At 48.3% G+C, this 27,792-nt stretch overlaps 2 protein-coding genes across 3 annotated transcripts in view; one reads left to right on the top strand and one right to left on the bottom strand.

Moving 5' to 3' along the window:
- Positions 1 to 10,158, bottom strand: part of ELMOD3 (ELMO domain containing 3) — a 32,199-nt gene extending 22,041 nt beyond the window's left edge. Inside the window, exons 1-4 of the mRNA XM_068974020.1 lie at positions 9,999 to 10,158; positions 8,146 to 8,432; positions 4,469 to 4,546; positions 3,428 to 3,497 (exon numbers count right to left, since the gene is read on the bottom strand). Coding sequence (XP_068830121.1) covers positions 3,428 to 3,497; positions 4,469 to 4,546; positions 8,146 to 8,196 — 199 coding nt within the window. The 5' untranslated portion in view covers positions 8,197 to 8,432; positions 9,999 to 10,158. The remainder of the gene's footprint in view (positions 1 to 3,427; positions 3,498 to 4,468; positions 4,547 to 8,145; positions 8,433 to 9,998) is intronic.
- A 1,747-nt stretch (positions 10,159 to 11,905) lies between these two features.
- RETSAT (retinol saturase) lies at positions 11,906 to 27,775 on the top strand. 2 transcript variants are annotated; one of them, XM_068973518.1, is made up of 11 exons: positions 11,906 to 12,126; positions 14,074 to 14,256; positions 14,674 to 14,915; positions 15,625 to 15,826; positions 16,991 to 17,188; positions 20,685 to 20,804; positions 25,081 to 25,219; positions 25,466 to 25,575; positions 25,651 to 25,817; positions 26,003 to 26,162; positions 26,367 to 27,775. In XM_068973518.1, exons 1-11 carry the CDS (start codon positions 11,958 to 11,960, stop codon positions 26,504 to 26,506), a joined length of 1,830 nt encoding a protein of 609 aa, XP_068829619.1. In that variant the 5' UTR covers positions 11,906 to 11,957; the 3' UTR covers positions 26,507 to 27,775. The 2 variants fall into 2 exon arrangements, with proteins under 2 accessions (XP_068829619.1, XP_068829626.1); XM_068973525.1 differs by lacking the exon at positions 16,991 to 17,188.
- Positions 27,776 to 27,792: the final 17 nt, after the last annotated feature.

The following is a 27,792-nucleotide window of genomic DNA, read 5'->3' as shown; positions in this document are numbered from 1 at the left end:
GCATGCGGGATCTTAGTTCCCCAATTACCTGGGATCAAACCTGTGCCCCTTGCAGTGGAAGTATGGAGTCCTAACCACTGGACCACCAGGGAAGTCCTCACAATGAATGTTTGATGAGTGAATGAAAAGCACAATGGAAGGAGGGGGGACAGAAGGAAAACACGGCAGCAGGACAGGCTCTCTACAGTCACTGCACAGCCTTTACCCCGCACCACAGCTGCCACTCTCTGGACCGAATTCCGGTGTCACGGCTGTCACTGGCTTTTCCCCTTTGCTAAAGAGGACACAGGCAAACAGTGGGGAGGATGGGGAGGCTTCTGTTCAAACCAAACTGGTGAGCCTTCCAGCCTGGATAGTGTAAGCAAGTCAGGACAGCTCCCCTCTGCCTTGCAACCAGGGCTGAGGACTTTCTGCGACAGTGAACTGTTTTGGAAGTACACTTGCAAAAGGGCTTCCCTAGTGGCTCAGACGGCAAAGAATCCACCTGCAATACAGGAGACCTGGGTTTGATCCCTGCTTTGGGAAGATCCCCTGAAGAAGGGAATGGCAACCCACTCCAGTATTCTTGCCCGGAGAATCCCATGGACAGAGGGGTCTGGTGGGCTACAGTGCATAGGGCATAGAGTCAGACAGGACTGAGCGACCGATATACACTTGCAAAATTAAAGAAAAACCTACCCCAAACTCAAAACACTAACGGATAAGGAGGCTGAGGAGGCTGCTGGGGAGTTAGAGAGGACCACAGTGAAAGCACCCTGTGGAGCCAAATGCCTTGTGAACTTTTTAGCTCCCTCACAAGCTGTGCTTCTCCAGGCAAGTTACTCAACCATCTGTAATCACTTTTGAGATTACTATGAGAACAGAGTCTAGGGGAGCATGTGGCCCAAGGTCACTTGCTTAATACACCTCAGCTAGCATGGCCAACCCAGTTGTGGACTCAGGTCTAGCAGGATTGTGGATGGTGGTAGCAGATGAGATGGATCTGGACTCTAAGACATTCAATCTTGCCAGTCCTTGCCCAGGGCAGTAGATGGTTCAACAGAGCTTCCAAACTAGGCAACTTCAACAGAATACAGGATATTCGACCTGGGACCATGAGGAAAATAAAGACTTATGTCCAGCATGCTGGACCCTCGGGAAGTGAGCTACAGCGACAAAGGGGTTGAACAAGCAGAGTGGAACGGCAGCCATGGAAGTTTATCAAGATGATGAGTGCCCCCACCCTTCACCCCTCATCTACATCCAGCCTCACTGACTTGTTAACCTTCAGATCATCACAATGCAATTAATCTTTTACCCCATGCATCCCTGCCTATAAACACGTTGGTCAAAGGTTGTGAACCAGGAGTAGGAACCTCATGGGCAAGGGCGTGGGAGTTTACTGTGATAGCAGTGCAATTAAGAGGAAGCACACGGTCTCAAGGGGCAACTTCAATCTGGTGCCTGAACTAGAGACAAACATCCTACCCATGTAAGAGCATATTGCTCCTTTCCTAGTTCCTTTAGGACTCAAGGAGACGACTCCCACCTCTGCACACAATCCTGAAGTAAATACTGTTTTCCCCACATGAACAGAAAAGCATGGAGCCAAAACCCAAATCTCTAGGAAGACAGTTCACGTTAGTATGGCTCTTTATCATTTTTCCTTGTGTCAATTACCTCCTTTACTTAAGCCCTTTTCTCTTTATTCACATAGTAAACGGCACTGCTGATTTAGTCAGCCTATTAATTTAAATTAGCTGAGCGCAGTCTGGAAAAAAATGTAATTGTTCCAACACTTATGTGCGCATACTCAGTCATATCCAACTCTTTGTGAGCTCAAGGACTGTAGCCTGCCAGGCTCCTCTGTCCATGGAACTTTCCAGGAAAAAATACTGGAGTGGGTTGCCATTTCCTTCTCTGGGGGATCTTTCTGACCCAGGGATCGAAACTCAGTGTCCGGAGTCTCCTGCATTGACAGGCGAATTCTTTACCACTTTACCACCTGGAAAGTCCAGTGTAATTGTTTAATATGATCAAAAATATCTGGCACATAACTGCCAGTTGTACTGAAACATAAGATATTTTGGCATTTGAGGCAACATCTCTAATCAATATTAGGTTTGTCAACACATGGTAAAGACAAAATTCAATTAAAAGAAACTTTATAGGGACTTCCCTGGCCATCATAGTGACTGAGACTTTGTCTTCCAACAGAAAGGGTGTGGGTTGGATCCCTGGTTGGGGAGCCAAGATTACACATGCCTGAAGGCCAAAAAAATCAAAAACATAAAACAGAAGCAATGTTGTAACAAATTTAATATCCACATGGTAGGGCAGGGGAGGGAGGTTCAAAAGGGAGGCGATACATGTATACTTGTGACTGATTCATGTTGTTTCTGGCAGAAACCAACACAACACTGTAAAGTAATAATTCTCCAATTAAAAATAAAATTTAAAAAATGGTTCTCTTTAAAAAAAAGAAACTTCTGAGACCTTCAAATAATTTTTCTACACTGGAATATTTTTAATAGACTCCCATTTTCTTGGAGATTACACATTCAATTTGCAAGATTTTAAGATAACAAAACACACCAATGAGTGCTCGCTATGATTCTGTATGTTAAGCACTTTCCATTATCTCATTATCATACAGGTTCTGATACAACCCCAGTTTTACAGATAAGTAAAGTGAGGGTTAGAAAGATTAAGTTCCTTGCTTTGGGTCATGGAGCTGGTGGGTGAGAGTCAAGACTTAAGCCAGAGACATCTGACTCCAGAAGTGGTCCTTCTGAACTGGTGGAGTGTGCTTTCTTGTGCAGTATAATAGCAGGCAGAGTGAGCTTTAAATAGAGTATGAGAAGCGCCATGTCAAGCAGGTAAAACAAGATTAACTTTTCAAAGCCTTTTCATCTACTCTGTATCATTTCAGTATCACAACATCCTTTAGAGCACAAAGGAGATATTGATATTTCCACTGTAGACACAGAGATAGTATGATTTCTCCAAAAGGCAAATAAGCCACTAGCAGGGCTTTGGGGACCAAGTTAGAACTCAGGTCTCTCAGGACCTCCCTGGCAGTCCAGTGGTTAAGACTTCACCTTCCAAAGCAGAGGGTGTGTGGGGGTTTTATCCTTGGTCAGGGAGCTAAGATCCCACATGCACTGCAGCCAGAAAACCAAAACATGTGGCAGACGCAATATTGTAACACATTCAATAAGAGACTTTAAAAATGATCCACATCCGAAAAAAAAAAAACCCTTAAAAAGAATGAACTCAGGTCTCTTGACTCCTAATCCAGTGTCAGTTCTAATTTCCCTTGAAGAAGGATAAATCTATAAAATTCTATAGGAAAAGTAGTGAGAGAAATTCAAGGAAGGAAAAGAAAGACCCACGAGCTCTGCCTTGAGTCCCACCCAGGCTCTGCGGGCCCTGAAGGGGACCTTACCACCGGGCTCCCAGCCGTTCGCCTCTGCTGTCAGGGCCTGGAGGACGCTGTGGTTCTTCAGCTCTGAGATCTGTAGGGGCAGGTGACCTTCAGTGTGAGGGTGGAGTCCAAGTCCTCCTATCCACACAAACACAAACTGCCCACTGTACCAAATGTTCTTGAAACTGGAGGCCATTAGAATCTGTCTTCCCAGATGGGTGGGTTAAAGCCAGTCTTACTGAGTGCGTGCTCAGTCGCTCAGTTGTGTCCGACTCTTTGAGACCCCACAGACTGTAGCCTGCCAGGCTCCTCTGTCCATGGAATTTTCCAGGCAAGAGTACTGGAGTGGGTTGCTGTTTCCTCTTCCAAGGGATCTTCCCTACTCAGGGATTTAACCCACTCCTGCATTGACAGCTGGGTTCTTTACCACTGAGCCACCTGGGAAGCCCAATCTTAATGAGAGGCACCTGGAAAATACCAACTGGAGAAGTTGGGCAATGTAGGGACAAGTATATGCCCTCCTTGAAGAGTAAATCGGAGAAGGCAATGGCACCCCACTCCAGTACTCTTGCCTGGAAAATCCCATGGACAGAGGAGCCTGGTAGGCTGCAGTCCATGGGGTCGCTACTAGTTGGACATGACCGAGCGACTTCACTTTCACTTTTCACTTTCATGCATTGGAGAAGGAAATGGCAACCCACTCCAGTGTTCTTGCCTGGAGAATCCCAGGGATGGGGGAGCCTGGTAGGCCGCCGTCTTTGGGGTTGCACAGAGTCGGACACGACTGAAGCGACTTAGCAGCAGCAGCAGTGAAGAGTAAATGGATAAAAATCTAGTGGTAAGCTGTTGATATCCCCACTGTGCTTTATATTCTGCTTCATTACAACAATTTTCTGATTAGGCAGAGATTGTTTTGCATGTCTGTTCCCACTCCTACCCCCAAAGTATGTACTACTGGAGGGCAAGGTCTGTGCCATCCTGTGTCCCGGCAGCTGGCACCACATAGCAGCATGTTACACGAGCGTCTACTGACAAAAGACACTGGGCTGTGGCAGTACGTACAGAAATTCCTCTGAAAGCCAGAAGAGCGCTGCTGTCCTTGTCACACGGTGCAGAGGACCCAGCAGACACACTTTCAACCTGCAAGGCAAACGAGAGTCAGTCTCTCAGGCACATATCAGTCCCCCAGAGATGAGAGCTTGAAGAGCACACCCTTTCCCTTAACACACACACAATGGATTAACCCTGGAGAAGTCAACTACAGGTAATACTGTAGGGACAACTCCTGTTTAACCTGGTCTGCAAAAAGCTTAATGTTAATATAATCTCATACAGATTTCTTGGCCCCATTCAAAGTCTCAGGGCTCTGAGTAAGTAAAGTTGAGTGAGGCGGTTTCCTCATGTTCTGCTCAGCCAAATCTTTCCCCTGCTGGAGCTTAAAAACTACCCAACAAACCTTTTGTAACTCATATAAAAACACAAGGCTAATTTTCCTGTCTTTGGTGTTTAGTTGCTAAGTTGTGTCTGACTCTTTGCAACTCCATGGATTGTAGCCCACTAGGCTCCTCTGTCCATGGGATTTCCCAGGCAAGAATACTGGAGTGGGTTGCCATTTCCTTCTCCAGGGGATCTTCCTGATCCAGGGATCAAACCCAGGTCTCCCACACTGTAGGCAAATTCTTTACTACTGAGCCACCTGGGAAGCCCTAATGCTCTTACTGTTAAAAAATGAAATCAAATCCTACAAGTCAGTAAGAGAAAAAAAAAAAGAAACCAGTAGAAAAATGGGCATGGATGTAGATGGTTTGCATAAAAGGAAACACAAACAGTTCTTAAACATGTGAAGAAACGCTCAACCTTACTCATAACAAGAGAAATGTCAACTAAAATCAACTAAAACTACTCTTGAAATAACATTTTTCACCTATCTTGTTATCAAAGATCAAAAAGCGTGGTGACACCATGCTGGCTAGAGGACCAAGGGCTGTAAGACACTGGAGAGTGAACTGTTACCACCTCTCCGGCTTGATAATATTGGACAATCATGTATGCTGTGTCTATCTGGGGCCTGCAACTGCATTTGAGGAATTTATCTAATATATACACTCATCCATGGGCAAAATGGCATGCTTACAGGGTTACTCGTGGCTTTGTTCATCTGTTTTTGCTTGTTTTGGCTGCACTGGGTCTGTGCTGCCATGCCATCTCTAGCTGTGGTTCGAGGGCTTCTCGCTGCGGTGGCTTCTCTTGTTGTGGAGCATGAGCTCTAGGGCACATGGGCTTAGCTGCCCCCCGGCATGTGGGATCTTCCTGGGCCAGGGATCGAACCCATGTCCCCTGCATTGGCAGGCAGACTCTTAACCACTAGACCATGAAGGAAATCCATGGTAGTACTGTTTATAAAAGCAAAAGGCTAGAAAAACTCTGAATGTCCACTGATGGGCTTCTTATTTTATTTTACTTTATTTATAACCCCCCCACCTGCCGTTTCACCGAGATGTAATTGACATACATCCCTGTATAAGATGCAAGGTGCACAGCATAATGATTGGACTTATATACATTATGAAATGATGACCAGGGTAGGTTTAGTGATCATCCATCATCACCTATTGATGTTACATCAACAAACAAAAATTTTTTTTCCTGTGATGAGAACTCAGGATTTATTTTCTTAACTCTCACTGTAACACACAGCAGTGTTACCTTTTCATGTTGTACATTATATTCCTAGTACTTATTTATCTTCTAACTGGAAGTTTGCACCTTTTCACTATCTAATCCCCTTCCCCCATTCCCCTATCTCTGGTAGCCACAAATCTAATCTCTTTTTCTACAAGTTTGTTTTTGAGTTATAATTCACTTACAACATGATGTTAGTTCCTAGTGCACAACACAGTGATTTGATATTTCTATACATTTCAAAATGATCATCATGATAAATCTAGTTGTCACTAGTGAACTAATTTTAAATAAATTAAAGCATATCCACTTAATGAGATCCTATACAGCCATTAAAAAAAAAGAGTAAGAAAGTACTTTATAAATGATTTGGAACAATCTTCATGATATGACTATATTAAGTGAAAAAGCAAAGGGCAGAGTATACTCTACCATTGGATTTTCTAAAAAAAAAAAACAAAACACATAAATATATTTGCTTGTCTTTACAGAGACTATTTCCAGAATTATAGTCTTCTAGGAAGTACCAACTTCCTCAGCAGGAAAACAGGGTGGCTGGGGAACAAGAGTAGAAGATAGTTTTTTCACTAAATGTACATCCTCCATACTTTTGGATTTTGAACCATGTGCAGTATTATTTTCTCTACGGCAGATAAAAGAAAAATAATAATAATTAAGGGAAAATAACTAATAAAGGTATCATTGTTATGTCAAGGCCCTGGAATCCCAGACTGTCCTGTTACTCTAACCCTGCTTACATATTTCTGCCAACTAGCACTCCTTAGACACAACTTTGATTTTTTGCCTTCTTTTTGCCTTCATTTTTGCCAGAAGAATGAACCCACAAACACACCACAGCAGAGCTACTGCTCCACAACTGGCCTCCTGGTGTCTAAGCACCACTGCTCCCCACTTAGCCAAAGTGAACGCACTGCTGCAGTTCCTCTCGCCTCCAGCCCTCGGGTCATGGGGTCTCGCCCCCACCTCCACCTTCTCAGTGTTTGCTGGGCCCCTCAAGATCAGCTCCATCTCCTCAGGGTGGCTGAGCTACAATGGTTTCCTCACATCTCTAAGTCCCATAGCCCCCTCTGCATGCGGCACAAGGTCCTCTGCAAAAGACCCGTCTCCCCAGTCAGACTCTTCTCGTACACTTGTTTTTTATTTCTCAGACCATCCGCACAGCGCTAGGCTCAAGATGGGCTTCTCTGGCGGCTCAGACGGTAAAAAATCCGCCTGCAATGCAGGTGACCTGGATTCGATCCCTCGGTCGGGAAGATCCCCTGGAGAAGGGGATGGCTACCTACTCTAGTATTCTTGCCTGGGAAATTCCATGGACAGAGGAGCCTGGAGGACTACAGTCCATGGGGTCACAAAGAGTCAGACACACTCGCAGGCTCAAGATACGTTCTCAATAACATCTGGTGATTCACCGTGCTGCACAACTCCCTGTAGGAGTCTGTGTGCTCGAGACTCATTGCGTCCTTCTCTCCCCTCTAGTGTCCAAAGATAAATGTTCTCTGGAAGAACAGTTCACCTGTCTTAGGACAGTGAAGAAAACATCCCTGGACTCCCAAAGCACAGGCTTTGTCCCCATTCTGGCCACTGAACCCCAAAGGCTCCATTTAAGACCATTTCTGGGCAAAGTAGGGAGAAAGATGGGGAATACAGGGTAAGCTGCCAGGCTCACACAGAGACGTAACACATGGAACCAGGGATCCTGAGGATAAACAGGTCAAAATGGGTGTTTGAGAAAGAAAGGGCCAGTAAACAACCCAAACTGATTGAAATATATATTTCCTGGGAGATTCCAATTGAAACTTTCCTCCCACCTAAGCAAATCCAAACCCACATCCTATAACCTACTTGGAAAGCAAACCATCAGGAAAGGCAACTGATCCTGAAGTGACTAAGAGCTTCTTCTAAAAGAATAAGAGAACTGTAAAGAGAACTGTTCCTACACATTTCTAAAGGTCTACACCCTCTTGATATATGCTCTCTCTTATTAACAATACATCCCATACCAACACCTTCTTTCCCAAATGGATATGCTTGCTTACCTGTCCATCTCTTAATTCTTTCTCATGGAAAGAGTGAGAGTTTTCATTCATGACTCAAACTCATTTGTTCAAGTGACTTTTGTCCTTGGGCTCAGAAAGGAGTTTAACAAGGTCTGAGATTAGAAGCTATGGGGAGAGCCTGGGATTTGACTGTTCTACCGTTGCTCTCCTGCTTGGCAGTCATTCAGACTAAGAACAAGAAAACAGTCCCTGTGTGCCGTCACCAGGGTGGAGGTTTCTGTGAGTCTTGAAAGAAGTCCTTGAGGACTCATTCTGGAGTCTCAGCCCTGAAAAAAAAAATTAAAGAAGGAAACTAGTTTCATCATTCAGTTATGCCTCTGACTTGAAAAATCTTCCAACAGGTACTTCCCTGGTAGTCTAGTGGTTGGGACTCTGCTCTTCAAATGCAGGAGGCACTGGTTTGATCCCTGGTTAGGGAACTAAGGTCCCACATGCCACAATCTGTGGCCAAATAAATAAATAAAAATAAAATGATTATGGGATTTTAAATTATTAAAAAAAATCTTCAAGCAGCTGTAAACATATTCTGAATAAACAGGCTGCCTTAGTGAATGCCTGCTTCTTACTATCCATGTAACGGGACAGAAAGAAAGGGTCCCTGCAGGAGTCTAAGGGCTGGATTCTCAGTGTCCAGGAGGCAGCACCACTGTAAGTGGTAAGGATCTGTTTTTCTATTTGCTTTTTAAATTTATTCTTAATTGGTGGATAACTGCTTTACAGGGATCTGTTTTTGACAATGAAGTTACTGAGATCTGGGGCATGATCTAAAAGTGAAAGTGTTAGTCGCTCAGTCTTGTCCATCCCTTTGTGACCCCAGGGGTTGTAGCTTGTAGGTTCCTCTGTCCATGGAATTCTCCAGGCAAGAATACTGAAGTGGGCAGCCCTTCCCTCCTCCAGAGGATCTTCCAGACCCAGGGATCAAACCCAGGTCTCCTGAATTACAGGCAGATTCTTTACTGTCAGAGCCACCAGGAAAGTCCACGTGTCTCAAAAGGGTGAGGATAATTTAGGGTGACACATTGGTGGGTGGTCTTAGCTGAAGTGTTCAGGCTTTACTCAGGTCTCAGACCTGGCTGGGCCTAACACTCAGTTTGGTTCCTATGTTGCTATTAACAGAAACTCAAAATGCAACACAATGCCCCCCCTTCCTCAGTGAGCACCAGTACTGTACATGTGGCAGCTTCCTGGCCAGTGAAGCTAACTCTTAAGTATTTCTTCCCATGAGTCCACCTCAGGAAGTGATTTGGGCAGGCTCACACCTCACCATGGGAGAACTGGACATCATGAGTGCCTGTCACAACAAGAATCTGGGTAAGTGGGCAGGTGACAGATAGTATACCTCACAGACTTGGCTTACCCTTTTTTTTGGCTGCACTGTACGGCTTGCAGAATATTAATTCCCCAACCAGGGATCAAACCCCAGCCATCTGCAGTGAAAGCACGGAGTCCTAACCACTGGACCACCAGAGAATTCCCCAATTGACTAAGAAAGGGTGACTAAAAGAAAGGCGGCATTGCTCTGAGGTCAGTTCTTCAGAGAATACAATCTGGGTTCCCTACAAACTGGAGGCCAGTAACAAGATGGACTCTTTGTCAGGAAGCAGGATGCACTGACTGTTCCTAACACCAAGAGCCAGAATACCTCCTAATTGCTGGACTGGACACCTGGCTCACTATAACAGGGGGAGGGCAGTGCCCCCCAGTTATAGCAGCTCAGGAACCAACTCTCTCCATGTCCTCTGGTGCCTCAGCATCTGCCTCCCTTTCCACTCCTTCCCCCTTGACCTTCTCAAGTGTTCTGCATATGACAAAACACTCACACATCGACCAACCTTGGGAAGATGATTGGCAGGTATGGCGACCACAAGCTCAGGGAGGCTCTTCTATTACTGGGCTTGAATTGAATCCAGCAGTGTTGAATCATGACCAGCTTTACATCCCTGCCAGTGCTCAGTTCTGGCTGGAGCCCTGCCAGGACTCCAACAGGGACATTCACAATCTGTATTAAAGGAAGAAATGAGCAGAAACTGTCAAATGAGCAAGGACTAGAAGTTATGATGTCACTCCTAATAATATTAGGGGAGTTCCTTGTGGCTGGGCCTGAGGAAATGGCCGTCCTATAAAGATGGATCCTTTTGAAATTAAGTATTTATGGTGCACCCACTGTATTTTGTTAATTAAAATTAAAAAAAAAAATGGAAGTAGTGGCTACCCTGGTGGTCCAGTGGCTAAGACTCCATGCTGCCAATGCAGCCAGCTTGGGTTCAATCATTAGCCAGAGAACTAGATCTCACATGCTGCAACCAAGAGTTTGAATGCAGCAACTAAAGAACCTGCATGAGGCAACTAAGACCTGGCACAGCCAAATAAATAAATAATTTTTAAAACTCAAAATGTAGTTGATTTACAATGTTGTGTTATTTTCTGGTATATAGCAAAGTGATTCAGATATATAACACATATATGGGCTTCCCAGGCAGCACTAGTGGTAAAGAAATCTGCCTGCCAATGCAGGAGATGCAACAGGCACCGGTTTGACCCTGTGGGTGGGGAAGAGCCACTGGCGCAGTAAATGGCAATCTGCTCCAGTATTCTTGCCATGGACAGAAGAACCTGGCGGGCAACAGTCTATGGGGTCGCAAAGGCTCTGACACAACTGAGTCTATCTACCTATCTATCTACATAACTGAATATACTCTTTTTCCGATTCTTTTCCATTACAGATTATTCAGTTCAGTTCAGTTGCTCAGTCGTGTCTGACTCTTTGTGACCCCATGGACTGCAGCACACCAGGCTTCTCTGTTCATCACCAAATCCCGGAACCTCCTCAAACTTTTGTCCATAGGGTCGGTGATGCCTCTAACCATCTCATCCTCTGTTAGTACAAGATACTAAATATAGCTCCCTGCGCTATACAGTAGATCCTTGTTAATTTTTACGGTGCACCCACTTTAGAAAAGGAGCTACATTAAAGGGAATGATTTTAAGTTTAAGCTTGCTGGGGCTTAAACGCTAAACAGATATTTAATCTAGAAATTGGGGCCACACCTTAAGTATAAATGCATACATAGGTAGAATAGTTCTTTCACCGGCCTTGCCGCTGGGCGCTCCCCGCCCCCTCCAGTCCCTACTCGGCCCCGGCCGTAGGCGTCGCCATCCCAGGGCGCCCGGGCCCAAAACCATTGACTAGTTTGAGGGTCCCAGAGTCCGGTGCTCGCCGGCTGCGATGCGCGGATGTCAAGGGAGTTCTCAATCCAGCGAGACACCCAGCCAGACGGGCTGCATAGGGACTCTGGACAGAAACTTTCTCAATTGTTCGGCGGGGAAAACAGGAAAGCAACTTGCCACCGGTCATCCAGCGAGTCCGCGGCAGAGCGCAGACCACAACCCAGGTCTCCTGTCTGCCAGGATCGGGAGTCTCTCTCGCTCTTACAGCTCTCAGCCTTGTCTCGCCCCAGGGCGACCATTTCCGCCCCACATTCCTCCTCCTCTGACCCCCGCCCGGGGAACGCCGGCTGAGTCCCCGAGTTCCCAGCTCTTTGCTGTTGGGGTCTAGCACCCCCGCCAGGCCTCCTCGGCGCAGGAGCACTGCCCTCCACGCAGCAGGCGAAGCGAGTACGGAGAGGCGCGAGGGTCAATCTCCGCTGGCGACTTCGCTTTTCCGCGGGCTGATCAGCGGGCAGGGTTGGCTCCGCCTTCCTGGTGGGAGGACTATAACCGAGCAGAGCTGTGGCTCCAGACCCCCAGGCGCGGTCCGAACGAAAGAGTTCCCGGTACCCCGCACCGGCGCGATGTGGGTGTCGCTGCTGCTACTGGCTGCGCTGCTGCTGGTCATCCTCGGCAAAGTTTACAAGGGGCTGTTCTCAGGCAGCTCCCCAAACCCCTTCTTGGAGGATGTCAAACGGCCACCCGCGCCTCTGGTGACCGACAAGGAGGCCAGGAAGAAGGTTCTCAAGCAAGGTGAGCGGGGAGACACCCCGGGGACCTAGGCTGCGCCCGAGCATCCTCAAGGGTTAGCGTTTCCCAGATGCAAAGTGCTGGGAGGGCATCTTTGCATGTATAGGCGCCCGCTTTAGAATCCACTCCTGGCGAGACCCCTGGTCCCCGCAGGCCTAGGGAATCGTGGCCTCTGGGTCTCGGGCATCGTCCTCGGCGAGACAAGTTCTTTTCATAGCCACGCTCGGACCCTGCCACTTGGTAGAGCCATGACTAACGGTTTAAACAAGAAGAGATCTTTCCCCCTCTTTGGCTTTAAGACCGTAACATTTTCACTTATCTTCCCCAGCGGTTCAAGGGCGTGGGAGAGCTACACAGAAACCTTTGTAGGAAACTGCATTTGGTTCATCAAGGGATGTGACTGATTATGCTGGTTCCATCTCTTGTGGTTGAAGTGAGGCTCAGTGGGGTGCCTCAGGCTCAGAGCTCTTTGTTTACGGAGGATCTGCACTGTCATCTTTTGAAAAGTATTTGTGGGTTTCTTTTAGAGTTTAAAGAAAGAGTTCGGCTGCTTAAAAAATAAAAAAATAAAGACAGTATTGTTGTAACTGGAAGGCCTATTATTTCTGAAATCAGAGTTTTAACTGGACTCTGTCACTGTCTCTGTCGCAGAGAATCAGACAGGACTGAGCAATTGAACAAACAACACTGATTTACTCTCTGAAAAAAGTGAAAGTAAAAGTGTTAGTCACTGTCCGACCCTATGCGACCCTATGGACCGTAGCCCTCCAGGCTCCTCTGTCCATGGCATTTTCCAGGCAAGAATACTGGAGTGGGTTGTCATTTCCTTTCCAGGAGACCTTCTCCACCCAGGGATCAAACCCCAGTCTCCTACATTGCAGGCACTTTCTCTACTGTCTGAGCCACCAGGAAAGCCTGATTTACTGTGTAACCATTAGCAAATCACTCCATTTATCTGGATTGGTCTAAAGATGAGACGATTAGCTTGTTTTTGAAACCAAGTGTTGATCTCTCATAGTGGGTCATGTTATCAATTTAGTGAGTTGCAACTAGCATTTTAAAATTCAGTCAAATGGAAAATATCAATGTATCCTATATAGTTCTGGTAAGTATAGTGAAACTTCTTTATATTATATGCTGATGTATGTTCTGGATTATGAAATGTATTTTTCACTGTAGGTCTTTTAAAAAATGTTTGAAAAGTTCAAAGTTTACCGAGTTCTCTGGCATCTTGAAAAATTCCAAATCTCAGTTCTTCTGGAGAGGAGTGATCGTGAAAGAATAGATCTTGTGTAGAAAGTGCCCATACAGCACCATGGGCTGTCCAGTTTTGCCTTGTTTAGGTGCTTGCTCCTCAACCCCACATCCAGGCTTCCCCAGTGTGAAGGGGTGGTGCTGTGATTTCTCAGAGGAGCTCTGTCCTGCCTCTGATCAAGATCTTTAAGAACCATGATCTGAGTGGGCTGCGCCACTACTGCCTGCAGATCCTGCCTTTTCTGCAGATAACCTGCTCGTGAATAGACTGTTGCATGAGCCACCATCCAGCCCCACGACACTCTCCTCTTGTCCCCCACCTCCTTGTTTCTTTTTTCCCTAGTTCGGTCTCTGACTGCACTTAGGATTCTCAGTCTGGATCACGGTCAGCATTTGTGTGTGTGTGTGTGTGTGTGTGATAGTTTATAAATTATTCTTTCTTTGCAAGTAGGGAAAATCCTCAGCTACATAGTGGTTTTGGTTAAATCAGTTCAGATCAACCTAAATCACTTTGTTCAACCTTTTCCGGCAGGTCCTGAGTATTTCCCAGGTAAAATGTTTTTGATATTTTAGTGAGGAGCCCTGTGCCAAACTGCTCTAGAAGTTTTCTGGAGCATCATATAAGCTAGAACATTCTGCCTTGGTTTCCACCTCATTGTCCTTTCATTGCCCTCTCCATCTCCTCCTTTGCTGCAGCTTTCTCGGTCAGCCGAGTGCCAGAGAAGCTGGATGTGGTGGTGATTGGCAGTGGCTTTGGGGGCTTGGCGGCAGCTGCGATCCTAGCCAAAACTGGCAAGCGAGTTCTCGTTCTGGAACAACATACCAAGGCAGGAGGCTGTTGTCATACCTTTGGAAAGAATGGCCTTGAATTTGACACGGGTAAGGCTGCCAAGGCAAAGGGGTGGGATCAGGAGGTTTGGAGCAGCCGTAGCAGGACGATCCTGGGCTTTTCAGTGGTTTCGGAGGCCCAGGTTTTCTTCTCCCTGGGCACTGTTGGTCTGACAGCTTTCCTGCCCAAATCCCTTTTCAAAAATTCCAATCTGATCTCAGATGAAGGGAAAAGGGGTTAGAGACACACCACATGTATCTCCATGGTCTGGCAGCTGTATCTGCTGAACTGGGCGGGGATCTAGTGGTTTCTGCTGCAACTCCCCTTTACAGAAAGGGTGGGTACCCCCTCTGTGGGCGTGGACTTGGCCCTGTAGGATGCCTCTTTCACCTTGCTTCCTTATTGGAGCCTTTCCAGGGCTCAGTTCCCTTATCCCTATCATGGCTTGTTTTTCTGTTTCTCAACAGGAATCCATTACATTGGGCGTATGCAGGAGGGCAGCTTTGACCGTTTTATCTTGGACCAGATCACTGAGGGGCAGCTAGACTGGGCTGCCTTGTCCTCTCCCTTTGACATCATGGTACTAGAAGGGCCTGATGGCCGAAAAGAGTTTCCCATGTACGCGGGGATGAAAGCCTACATTCAGGGCCTCAAGGACAAGTTTCCCCAGGAAGAAGCTGCCATTGACAAGTATATGAAGCTGGTTAAGGTAACACGGACATGTGTTATTCCCAACAAGGCTCACCTTCCTCATTAGTGGAGTGATGGGTGAGGGAGGCAGGAAGGAGGAACAGACATGTTTGTCTGGAACTCAGCCCCGGTCCAAGCTGACGTCTGTGCTGAGCCAGGCCCTCTCTCTGGAGCCTGGGCTCAGCAGCTGCCACTCACACTCTGGCCTGGCCAGGCTGGCTTCCATGTGGTTATATCTGTAACCCCTTTTCACTTCATCTGAGACCAGATTGGAATTTTTCAAAAGGACTTTGGGCAGGCAACTGAAAAGCAAAAAAGGACTCATCTGAGGGGGAGAATGGGAAAAAAAGAAAAAAAACTTAGACTACAGAGTTTTACGATCTACATTTAGCCAAGTTCTGCTTCCCTGATGGCTCAGCAGGCTCAGAATCCAGTGCAGGAGACCGCCTGCAATGCAGGAGACACAGGTTGGATCCCTGACTCAGGAAGATCCCCTGGAGAAGGAAATAGTAACCCACTCCAGTTTTCTTGCCTGGAGAATCCCCATGGACAGAGGAGCCTGACGGGCTACAATTCATAGCTTGGAAAAAGTTGAACATGACTCAGTAGCTAAACCACCACCACCAAGTGTTGCTGGTCCCTTGGACTGTGCAGGCTGTTGGACAGGCAGTTCTGTCACAGCAGGTCTGGAGGTGAGCCCTGTTCCTCCCTGCTTACTCCCCTCCCAGGTGGTATCCCGTGAAGCCTTTTATGTTATCCTGTTGAAGATCCTCCCACTGCCTGTGGCTCAGCTTCTCACCAAGTATGGGCTGCTCACCCGCTTCTCTCCGTTCCTTCGTGCGTCCACCCAGAGCCTGGCTGAGGTCCTGCAGCAGCTCCCCGCCTCCCCGGAGCTCCAGGCCGTGCTCAGCTACATCTTCCCCACTTACGGTGGGTCCTGGCCTTGGGCCCTGGGCAGCCCCTGGCTCTTAGTCTTTCTTCCTGAGCCTGGTTTATTCAGTCACTCAGTCATGTCCAACTCTTTGTGACCCCATGGACTGCAGCATGCCAGGCTTCCATGTCCTTCACTATCTCCTGGAGTTTGCTCAAACTCATGTGCATTGAGTCAGTGATGCCATCCAACCATCTCATGCTCTGTTACCCCCTTCTCCTGCCTTCAATCTTTCCAAGCATCGGGGTCTTTTCCAATGAGTTGGCTCTTTGCATCAGGTGGCCAAATTATTAGAGCTTCAGCTTCAGCTTCAGCATCAGTCCTTCCAATGAATATTCAGGACTGATTTCCTTTAGGATTGACTGGTTTCATCTCCTTGCTATCCAAGGGACTCTCTAGAGACTTTCTCCAGCATCACAGTTCAAAAGCATCAGTTCTTTGACTCTGAGCCTGCCTAGCTGACTGAAGTGGAGCTGTTCACACTCCAGGTCCTCTGGAGCTCAGGGAAGAAATGCCTGTCTTCCTCCCTGCTGGATACCCTGATAAAAATCCCCCTCACCGACGTCCTGGATGGTTTTCTTTCTAGTCCACACTCTCCTCCCTGGCAGCATGGCAGTTCGCAGGGAGATCATTCCCACTGGCCCAAGACTGGAATGCTCCCTGTTTGCCTGTTTGGATAGAAAGAGGCTGCCCTGAGAATCACTTGGATCCTGGGAGGCATAGACTCAGGTTGCATGTTTTCTATATATATATATATATATATATATATATATATATATATATGTATTTTGTTTTTTGTCACGCTATGCAGCTTGCAGGAGCTTAGTTTTCCAACCAGGCATCGAACCCAGGCCCCCCACAACAGGGAAAGCACCTAGTCCTAACCACTGGACCACCAGGGAATTCCCAAAGGCTGCATGTTTTCTGGACCACCAGGGAATCCCCAAAGACTGCGTGTTTTCTGACAGGAATCCGTGTTCCTTTTTTATTTTTTCATTGGAAGAAAATTACTTTACAATATTGTGTTGGTTTCTGCTTTACAGCAGTGTGAATCAGCCATAATTATACACGTATATCTTTCCTCATGAGCCCCCCTCCCATGTTCTGCTCTGAATGGTATTGCTGCCTGCTCTTGCCTCATCACCCCATCCTTCCTTCTACAGGTGTGACCCCCAGCCACACCACCTTTGCCATGCACGCTCTGCTGGTTAACTACTACTTAGAAGGGGCCTTTTATCCCCGAGGGGGCTCCAGTGAGATTGCCTTCCACACCATCCCTGTGATTCAGCGGGCCGGGGGCGCTGTCCTCACAAGGGCCCCTGTGCACAGCATCCTGCTTGACTCAGCTGGGAAAGCCTGTGGTGAGAGCCCTGTGTCGTCTTCACAGTCCTTGGCGTGGGTGAGAGAGACTGAGAGTGCAGAGCAAAGAAAGCACTGAGGGCAGAGACCTCCAAATTGGGGGTTACAGGATGGAATCTGCCTCAGCTGAGGGCGCCTAGGAATAGCAATTGACCTGGTCTGGAAGTGAAAAGGACACAGGAAGGATAAAGGGTGGTATGGTCCCCAGAGAACAGTATTTCATCATTTATTCAATAGAGACAAGTTCAGTTCAGTCACTCAGTTGTGTCTGACTCTTTGCGACCCCATGAATCGCAGCACGCCAGGCCTCCCTGTCCATCACCAACTCCCGGAGTTCACTCAGACTCACGTCCATCGAGTGAGTGATGCCATCCAGCCATCTCATCCTCTGTCCTTCTCCTCCTGTCCCCAATCCCTCCCAGCATCAGAGTCTTTTCCAATGAGTCAACTCTTTGCATGAGGTGGCCAAAGTACTGGAGTTTCAGCTTCAGCATCATTCCCTCCAAAGAAATCCCAAGGCTGATTTTCAGAATGGACTGGTTGGATCTCCTTGCAGTCCAAGGGACTCTCAAGAGCCTTCTCCAACACCACAGTTCAGAAGCATCAATTCTTCAGTGCTCAGCTTTCTTCACAGTCCAACATTCACATCCATACATGACTATTGGAAAAACCATAGCCTTGACTAGACGGACCTTAGTCGGCAAAGTAATGTCTCTGCTTTTAAATATGCTATCAAGGTTGGTCATAACTTTTCTTCCAAGGAGTAATCATCTTTTAATTTCATGGCTGCAATCACCATGTGCAGTGATTTTGGAGCCCTCCCAAAAAAGTCTGACACTGTTTCCCCATCTATTTCCCAGGAAGTGATGGGACCAGATGCCATGATCTTCGTTTTCTGAATGTTGAGCTTTAAGCCAACCTTTCACTCTCCTCTTTCACTTTCATCAAGAGGCTTTTTAGTTCCTCTTCACTTTCTGCCATAAGGGTGGTGTCATCTGCATATCTGAGGTTATTGATATTTCTCCCAGCAATCTTGATTCCGGCTTGTGCTTCTTCCAGCCCAGCGTTTCTCATGATGTACTCTGCATAGAAGTTAAATAAGCAGGGTGACAATATACAGCCTTGATGTACTCCTTTGCCAATTTGGAACCAGTCTGTTGTGCCATGTCCAGTTCTAACTGCTGCTTCCTGACCTGCATACAGATTTCTCAAGAGGCAGGTCAGGTGGTCTGGTGTTCCCATCTCTTTCAGAATTTTCCACAGTTTATTGTGATCCACACAGTCAAAGGCTTTGGCATAGTCAATAAAGCAGAAATAGATGTTTTTCTGGAACTCTCTTGCTTTTTCCATCATTCAGCGGATGTTGGCAATTTTATCTCTGGTTCCTCTGCCTTTTCTAAAACCAGCTTAAACATCAGAAAGTTCACGGTTCATGTATTCCTGAAGCCTGGCTTGGAGAATTTTGAGCATTACTTTACTAGTGTGTGAGATGAGTACAATTGTGCAGTAGTTTGAGCATTCTTTGGCATTGCCTTTCTTTGGGATTGGAATGAAAACTGATCTTTTCCAGTCCTGTGGCCACTAGTTATCCTTTAATCCAAGAGTTCCTTGAGTGTAGAGGTGGTGTCTTTTTTATCTTTATGTCTATAGACTTTAGCACATACTGGAGCCCAGTAAATGTTTGTTCAGTGACTGACGGAGTGAGTTGTAACCTGGGTGCTCCATAGGGTGGTGTGGAGGCCACCAGGATGCCCTGTAAATGGCAGAGTGGGGCTCAGACTCTACCCTGGCTCAGGTGTTTGCTGTTACCTGAGCAGAGAGTCAAAATTCCACCAACGATAAACTCTACAAGGAGATGGTCTATGCAGGGAAGGGCTCTGGTAAATAGACAGGCCATCTAGGGTAACTTCAGAAGCCTCAGCAAAGGGAGAAGAGAGAGGCCTGAAGGAAACAGGGCTGGTGTGATGGTGAATTCACCAGAGTAAGCTTCCAAGGAGGAGGTGGTGAGTGGGTGGCCCAAGGAACCCAAAAGTCAAGGGAGAAAAGGCTGTCAGTGATCTTTGAGGACGTATCTGTACAAGAGACTGGAAAGTTCCCAGCAGTGAGGCAGGGGTGGCCATCAGCTGTGCAAGACTTTCTCTCACAGTCACAAACCAGTTTTCCTTCCAGCCATCAGGTGGTCTGTGAACCAAGGAGGGTTTATCAGTTGAATTAAATTCAGTTCTGGATATATTTATGTTTTTCACATGCTATGTGATAAAAGATAAGTAAATCCTAATCTCTAACTCAAGAAGTTTCCAGTCTCAGAGGGCAGATGACTGAGATATAATCAAGGTGCTGCATGGAGGCACGCACTGAAGCCAGAGGTAGCACAGGATGGTGGGACAGGGACTCTCAGAGGGAGGTCATGATGGGTGAGAGCAAGCTGGTCAGAGGGGAGAGGAGGTCATTCCAGGCGGGGGGAACAGAGTGTGTAGGGGCACAGAGATATGAAAGAGCTGAGTTTCTTTTCTCTTTTTTGGCTGCACTAGGTCTCAGTTGCGGCACATGGAATCTGTGGTCTTCTTTGTTTCATGTGAACTCTTAGCTGTGGCTTGTGGGATCTAGTTCCCTGACCAGGGATCGAACCCGGGCCCCCTTCACTGGCAGCTCAGTGTCTTAGCTACTGGATCACCAGAGAAGTCCCATGAGCTGAATATATTTAGGCATCTGAATATATTAGGTTGAATCATAAGAGACTGTCACATTTCTAGGTTAAAAAAATGATTGACTGTCAGCCGTTGGGGGCTTCCCAGATGACACAGTTGGTACAGAATCCATCTGCATTGCAGGAGCTGCAGGAGATGTGTGTTTGATCCCTGGGTCAGAAAGACCCCCTGGAGAAGGAAATGGCAGCCCACTCCAGTATTCTTGCCTGGGAAATCCCATGGACAAAGGAGCCTGGCAGGCTACAGTCCATGGGGTTGCAAAGAGTCAGACACAACTGAGCTAAATGCACACACGTGCTACTTGCATATAGTCCTATCTAATAGTTTGCTGGAAACGGTCAGATGGTCAGAGATGAGGCTGGATGCACAGAAGGAAGCACATCACAGAAGGCTGATAGGAGGGTTTGGAGTTTAACTAGAGGTTGAGGTGTCACTGGAGGGTTTAAAAGAGAGTGTGTTGGAACCAAAAATTCTGGCAACAGTAAAGAAGGACCTGGCATTTTAATGAAGGCTATCAGCTCACGGGCTCTGTCTGGGTTAGTGTGGAGGTTGGCTGGTGGCTAAAGAGAAGAGCTCCCACATCAGGCAGAGAGAGAGCTAGAAAGCCAGAGTGGGGACTGTGGGCCTTTTGGGCCTTGTAGGCAGTGCTTTGGGCTGATCCCTCACTCTGCAGTTTTAGCTGGGGCCTACCTGCCTGGGTCAGTGTAGGAGAGATGGGGTGGGGTAGGAATGGGGGCCTTTCTTGTCTTCTGGAGTGTGCAGAACCTCAGCCAAGCTCTTGTGCCTGCAGGTGTCACTGTGAAGAAGGGTGAGGACCTGGTGAACATCTATTGCCCCATCGTGATCTCCAGTGTGGGATTGTTCAACACCTACGAGCACTTGCTGCCAGAGCAGGCCCGCTGTCTGCCAGGTAAACAAATGAGTTGCGTGGCTCTCCTCCAAGTGCCCTGGACCTGCCCTCTGCTTCCAGCTGACTCAGCCTGGCTGATGCTTCCCTCAGCATCAGGGCTGCCCTTTGACCCTCCTTAGGCAGAAAAGATGAGCACACCAATTTCTATTAATAACATCTGTCCCCAGCAGGCCTCTGTTTAGGGGGTGGGATAACTTCCTTTGTACTGCATCCTCCCCAAAGACCCTTTAGTTTTTATCTCTCATTTCATCCTTGGCAAATTTACACCCTTTCCCCTGATAACCTCAACTGCGTTTCCCTCTCCTCTTTCAAGTTTCCAGTCCCAGTTGCCCATTTCCGGTTTCCCTTGACCTTAGATCATCTCCCTGATAGTTAATGATGGTGGATTGAGTCTTAAAGGAATGGTTCCTGGGTTTTTCATTAAGTTTGCCATGTGAATTCTGCTTCCTTCCTTAATTTCACACTTGTTTGGTGTGGGGAAGTCTGGTCTGACATTGCTGTTAAGGGAAGGGAAGGCTGGAGTGGAAACGAAGGTCTTGGTATCATTGCTATGGGCCTTATTTGGGACCTAAGGTTATGTTTTCCCGCTTCTGCAGGAACCAGCTTTGTATTGGTGCTGAGGCTGCAGGGGTACCCCCCTGGATTCTTCTCCTGGAGCCCTGCTCTCAAAACCTGGGACCCAGATAGAAATAAGCCTCAGTCCAGTCATCTCTGGGTTTCCCAGGTGGCTCAGTGATGAAGAATCCATCTGCTAGTGAAGGAGATGCACGAGACTCGGGCTCAATCCCTGGGTGGGGAAGATCTCCTGGAGGAGGAAATGGCAACCCACTCCTGTATTCTTGCTGGGATAATCCCATGGACAGAGAAGCATGGTGGGCTACAGACCATGGGTTTGCCAAGAGTTGGACATGACTGAGCACACACACGTGCCAGTCATCTCCACTGACAGGCCGTGTCCAAATAGAAAAGCCTGTGGTTTTAGGGGGGGGAGCTGTGTCTGTGTGCGAGCTTTACCTTTGTCCTTGCATTTGATCCTCAGCTGCTGGGTAGAGAGCTCATGTTGATGGCAGGGGAAACGGAGGCTCACAGGTGAATCGCTGCCCAAGGCCCACCCAGCTGGAGGCAGCCAAGTGGAGAGGAAGAGGCTGATGTTTCTGACTCCTAAGCCTGGATTCCTGGTCCCCTCTGGGCTGGGAAACGTGGGGCTTCCAGAGAGAAGGCCTTACTAGAAGGAGGAAGAGAGCAGATCAGCTCACAAGGGACAGAGTGGCTGAGCCAAGGTTAGCTGGGGCGTCACCATTTGGAAATGGAGTTGGCAGCTCCCGATGTGATTGAGGGAAGGAGGCCGCTGGCCGGGAGGGGCCCAGCGACCTAGGAGGGTGAGAGAGAGGGGTCTGTGTCCAGGCCTATGGCTGGGGCGGGAGGTGGGGAGTAAGGAACAGCCCAAGATGCGTTTGGGATGGAAACCTTGGTGGAAACCTGAGGAGAAGCCTAGGGCCCAGTACAAGCAGCATCCACCCTGGAGGGTGGGCCTGCAGCTGCTTGTGGGGAACCCGGGAAGGAGACCCAGTAGAAAAGTGAGGTCTTGGCTTTCCTGGTCGGGGAGAGGGTCGGCAGCCACTGTGACTGTCTCTGGGGTACAGGACATGTACTTGGGAAACAGGCCCTTAGCCCTTTGCCTCCTTTCATGGGGCCTCAGCCAATGTCTGCTGCCAGCGAAGGCCTCCCCTCTCTCAGGCTGGGTGAGCTGGGTGAGCTGTGTGGCCTGAGGCGGAGACCGCCCAGTGGCCTTTGGTACTTCCAGCCTCCCTCTCTCCCAGGACCTTTGAACCCTGACGTTGTCTCCTGATGGCCCTGGGCGCTCATCAAGTGCACGTCCTTAGGTGACAAAAAATCCACAAGGAAGGCAATGCAAATAAATGATGTGGAGTTATTGGAGGGACACCTAAAAAAAAAAAAAAAAAGCAAAACTATTTTCCTGCCTAGAATGATTCCTAGTTCCTTTTGAGTCTAAGAGGCATTAAGAGCGTAATTTGGTGTGTGTGTGTGTGTGTGTGTGTGTATGCGCAGTTGTGTCTTGCTCTTTGCAACCCCATGGCCCTGCCAGGCTCCTCTGTCTGTGGGATTCTCTTGGCCGGAATACTAGAATGCGTTGCCATGCTCTCCTCCAGGGAATCTTCCCCACCCAGGGATCAAACCCGTCTCCTGTGTCTCCTGCATTGGCAGGTGGATTCTTTACCCCAAGCCACATGTGTGAAGAACATAATTTCTTTTACACTTAATGTTCATACAACCTAAGTGAATAAGAAAAGGACCCTATGAGGGAGTTCTGTATTTTCTGAAAACTGTTTTTTGTGTTTAGAGATACAGGGGAAGATTAGTCTTATATTTGTGGGCTCTCCTTGTTCCAGCTAGTTATTGTTTAGTCACTAAGTTGTGTCCGACTCTTTTGTGACCCTATGGACTGTAGCCTACAGGCTCCTCTTTCCATGGGATTTCCCAGACAGGAACACTGGAGTGGGTTGCCATTTCCTTCTCCAGGGGATCTTCCCAACCCAGAGATCAAACCTGGGTCTCCTGCATTGTAGGCAGATTCTTTGCTGACTGAGCTAAGGGAAGCTCCACCTTAGTCACCTCTGGCCCCACCAAAAGACAGTACCTGGTTTTGACTTAGTTATTCCACTCCTGCCTTCTTTCCCACCCCCAAATTCTATTTTGGTCACATGGTGCTGGGTGCAAAAACAAAACAGGGTGCTTGCCCCTCCTTCACTGGCAGGTACAGCTTCCACTGCTCCTATGTATCTCAGCCCTGAAGACAGTCTCCTGTGCCAGCACCCTCCACCCTCCACCTGCCTGAAGGACCAGCCACCCCTCCCGAGTGGGAGCTGGATGAATCCCAGTTTGAGAACCTTTCAGTGGTGGCAGTGATGCTCAACCTAGAGGCCCCAGAGACTCCTGAGATTCCTGATGTTTCCAGCTGTTTGGGGTAGAGATTCTGACAGTTCTGTCTCTGTATCAGAGATGGAAACAGGATATCTTGTGGCCTTGGGGACAAGGCAGTGCTTTGGGGTTGAGGGTATGGAGGTGAGGTGGTCAGACAGAGGGAGTCTTTGTGAATAGGAGTGCCTTTCTTAAATTCTGGGGCTGAGCTTGGACATTATTGGGGATGTTTTGAAGAGGACATTTTTTTGAGTGAGGAAGACTCATTGACAAAATAAGTAAACGAGCTGAGGCTGGTCTGGAGCAGTAGGGTTTGGTCTCATCATTGTGTGCCTGATTTGAGACCCAAGGTTCTTTTTTTTAATTGATTTTTTTTATGGAATATAGTTGCTTTACAGTGTTGTGTTACTTTCTGCTGTAGAAAAAAGTGAATCAGTTATACGTACACATATATCCCTTCATTTTTAGATTTCCTTCCCCTTTAGGTCACCACAGAGCACTGAGTAGAGTTTCCTGTGCTATTCAGTAGGTTCTCATTAGTTATTTATTTCATGTGTGTGTGTGTTGTGGGGGGGTAAGTTAGTCGCTCAGTCCTGTCCAACTCTTTGTGACCCCATGGACTGTAACCTGCCAGGTTCCATGGACAGAGGAGCCTGGCAGGCTATAGTCCATGGAGTTGCAAAGAGTCGGACATGACTGAGGGACTAACATTTTCATTTTTATCCATTAGATGGTTTGTATTCAACTTAATACTGAAGCCAAGGCTTAAAAGACTGCTGTTGACAGCCGTGGTCTTTGTCATGTGGAGCCCTGTCCTCTGCTCATATTTATTTATTGGCTGCGCTGGTCTTTGTTGCTGCACGCAGGCTTTCTCTAGTTGTGAGCAGGGGCTACTCTGTTGTGGTGCACAGACGTCTCTGTGCGTGGCTTGTTTTGGAGCACGGGTTCTAGGGCACAGGCTCAGTAGTTGTGGCACACGGGCTCTGAGGTATATGGGATCGTCCCCAACCAGGGGTTGAAGCCGCATCCCCTGCATTGGCAGATGGATTCTTTACCACTGGACCACCAGGGAAGTCCCTGCTCTTAACTTAGACATTAAGGTGACAATGGGACCATGACACAGATGCTGTGAGTGGCTCAGGGAGCAGGGCATCTCTGCTTCTCAAGGCACTCAGAACAGATGTCTGGGGCCATGGGCACGACAGGCAGGAGACAGAGCAGGCCGAGTTGTCCAAACAGCTGAGGCTGCAGATGAGGCGAGCAGGTGTCTGCTGGCTCCCGGGGTGGTGGCAGATCTTGGTGGTCTCCCTTACACGGCCCTCCTAACCGTTTGCAGGTGTGAAGCGGCAGCTGGGGATGGTTCGGCCCGGCCTGAGCATATTCACTGTTTTCATCTGCCTCCGAGGCACCAAGAAGGACCTGGAGCTGCCGACCACCAACTACTATATTTATTTTGACAAAGACATGGACAAGGCGTAAGGCCTGGGTGTACATGTGCAGGAAGGGTAGCAGCCTGGTCCCCCAGAGCCACAGATGCTAGGGGGGAAGCAGAGGATATAGGATGTGAGGAGATGGGCAAGAATCTACTCCGAAAGGATTTTTTCCCACCTGGGCTGTGCCTTGGCTTCATCCCTTGGGGCCCCTGGGGATAAGCTGTGCTCGGGGTGGGGCTGGTGGCTGTGGGGGACATGGCCAGGGCCAACAGCCCTTCTCCTCCCCAGGATGGAGCACTATGTCTCCCTGCCTGGGGACAAGGCCGCCGCACACATGCCCCTTCTCTTCATTTCCTTCTCGTCGGCCAAGGACCCAACTTGGGAGGACAGGTACCCAGGTAAGGCTTGATGTGCTGGGGGCTGGGGCTTGGGTTGGGAGGGGCGGCAGCAGTGACCCGGCTCTGCGTCCCCAGACCGGTCGACAGCAGTCATACTAATACCCACCTCATACGAGTGGTTCAAGGAGTGGCGGGACGAGCCCCAGGGAAAGCGGAGCAGTGCCTACGAGACCCTCAAGAGCTCCTTTGTTGAAGCCGCTGTGTCGGTCTTCCTGAAGCAGTTCCCACATCTGGAAGGGAAGGTAGGAGGGCAGAGTTGGTGGTGCGTGCATCTGCCCCTTCTGTGGGGCTGGGAATGAGGCCTGGGGTGACTGGACTCCAGGGGAGCCTATGCTGGCTGGCAGCTTGTGCAGGGGCAGGGAAGGAAGAGGTGAAGGTCCCACAAGGTCCCCCTCCCACTCTTCGGCCACCTCTTTTGCCTCTTCAGGTGGACAGTGTGACTGGAGGGTCCCCGCTGAGCACTCAGTTCTACCTGGCGGCTCCCCAGGGGGCCTGCTATGGGGCTGACCATGACCTGGGCCGCCTACATCCTGGTGCGATGGCCTCCATAAGGGCCCAGAGCCCCATCCCAAACCTCTACTTGACAGGTACGCTGAAGGCCCCATCCTGCCAGGAAAACTGGGACCCTGGGCCTGTCAGTCAGCCCTCCGTTTCTGTTGCCTTGGTGGCTGGGGACCCGGGTTCTGGTCTGAAGGCATCTCTGTGGCCCTGGATCAGGGGCCCGTCTCCCCGCTACCCTGCTTGGAGGTGGGGCAGGGGGATGCTCACAGGCCTCCACTGTTGTCTCCCAGGCCAAGATATCCTCACCTGTGGGTTGATTGGAGCCCTGCAAGGGGCCTTGCTGTGCAGCAGTGCCATCCTGAAGCGGAACTTGTACTTAGACCTTTGGAAGCTTGGCTCGCGGATCCAGGCCCAGAAGAAGAAGAATTAGTTGGCTCAGGGAGGAGTCAGAGGAACTGCCTCACCTGTGTTTCTGCATTAGTTCCTTAATCACGTAAAGCACTCTAATTATTGTTTCTCATTTCTGGATACAGGTCCAACACACAGGTCTAGCATAGATGGTGATTCTTAAACTGAAGCTCTTTCACACCTTTAGAACATGCTGTTCCTACAAAACGCCCAGTGTGGGCTACTGATGTGGGTGGCTTTCATGGCCCGTCAAGCTGCGCTCTGCATTCCACACCCATACCTCCTAAGTCTGAGCCATCCAAAGGAATATTCTCATCAGGTGGCTAGAACACTCGAGAGCATGGGTCGGCTAAAGCAGGGAGGGTCCCGTTGGCCTGAGGCTTCTCCTCCTGTTGCCCCTTAGTGCCTCATTGCAGTTCTACACAACAGAGAGGTGTCTGGTGAGAATGGTTTGGCTTGTAGTTCCACAGGCTCAGAGGATGCAGATCCCATTTTTCTGTTTCCAGTGGCTCTTCTGAGAGTGTGGGTAAACTCCTGTGATATGGTCCATGTGGATGTGGGGGTTGGCAGTGGACAGGACGTGTTAGTTAGCAAGGTATATATGTTATGGGAGAACATCCAATTGGTATGGGGCTGGGGCCTAGGCTTGTTTTCCTTATGATTGGGGTCATGATGGGTTCTCACCGTGTCAGCTCCAGGATACCCTCCCCAACCTCAGGGCCTGAGCACCAAGGCGTAGCTTCCCAAAATACACAGCAGTCAGGGCAGAGGCCTAGAAAGACAGCTTCACTGGGGTTGACACAGGCAGAAAGCATTCCAGCCAAGGGTACAGCAAAGGACAAACACTGGGAGGTAACGAGTGTATTATGACGAGCAGCCCAGTTACCTCTGACCTAGAACCAGGGCTGCCTGGTGAGGAGGAATGGGGATGGAGGTAAGGATCAGGTCATGGAAAGTTACAGAATGTGTGCCTGGGAATGCATTTGCAGTGTGTTGGAACTTACATGGGGACTGGATGGGAAGGTGAGTGAAGGTGCTAAAGGTTAAAAAAAAAAAAAAAAGACCTTTTCCTTACTAACATGCCTTATTTCAGTCAATTTTAATGCAGTACTAATGACCTTAATATTTAGAGGGGGATTAAGAGGTACAATATAATCATTAATACTAAAATAACTTCATATGGGGACAAATGGTTACTAGACTTATTGTGATCAATTTTGTAATGTATACAAATGTCAAATCACTGTGTTGTACACCTGAAACTAATACAATGTATATCAACTATACTTTTTTTAAAAGAGGAAACAA

This window comes from Capricornis sumatraensis, chromosome 1 (genome assembly GCF_032405125.1).
Source record: "Capricornis sumatraensis isolate serow.1 chromosome 1, serow.2, whole genome shotgun sequence".
Taxonomy (NCBI): domain Eukaryota; kingdom Metazoa; phylum Chordata; class Mammalia; order Artiodactyla; family Bovidae; genus Capricornis; species Capricornis sumatraensis.
The sequence above is the reverse complement of the archived record's forward strand: the minus strand, read 5'-3'. Positions and strand labels throughout refer to the sequence as shown.

Bases quoted from the DNA above. Each gene is read 5' to 3' on its own strand.
- RETSAT (XM_068973518.1), top strand. From the start codon at position 11,958: ATGTGGGTGTCGCTGCTGCTACTGGCTGCGCTGCTGCTGGTCATCCTC. The intron at 17,189-20,684 runs GTGAGAGCCCTG...TTGTGCCTGCAG, and splicing joins CTCAGCTGGGAAAGCCTGTG to GTGTCACTGTGAAGAAGGGT. The intron at 25,576-25,650 runs GTAAGGCTTGAT...CTGCGTCCCCAG, and splicing joins TTGGGAGGACAGGTACCCAG to ACCGGTCGACAGCAGTCATA.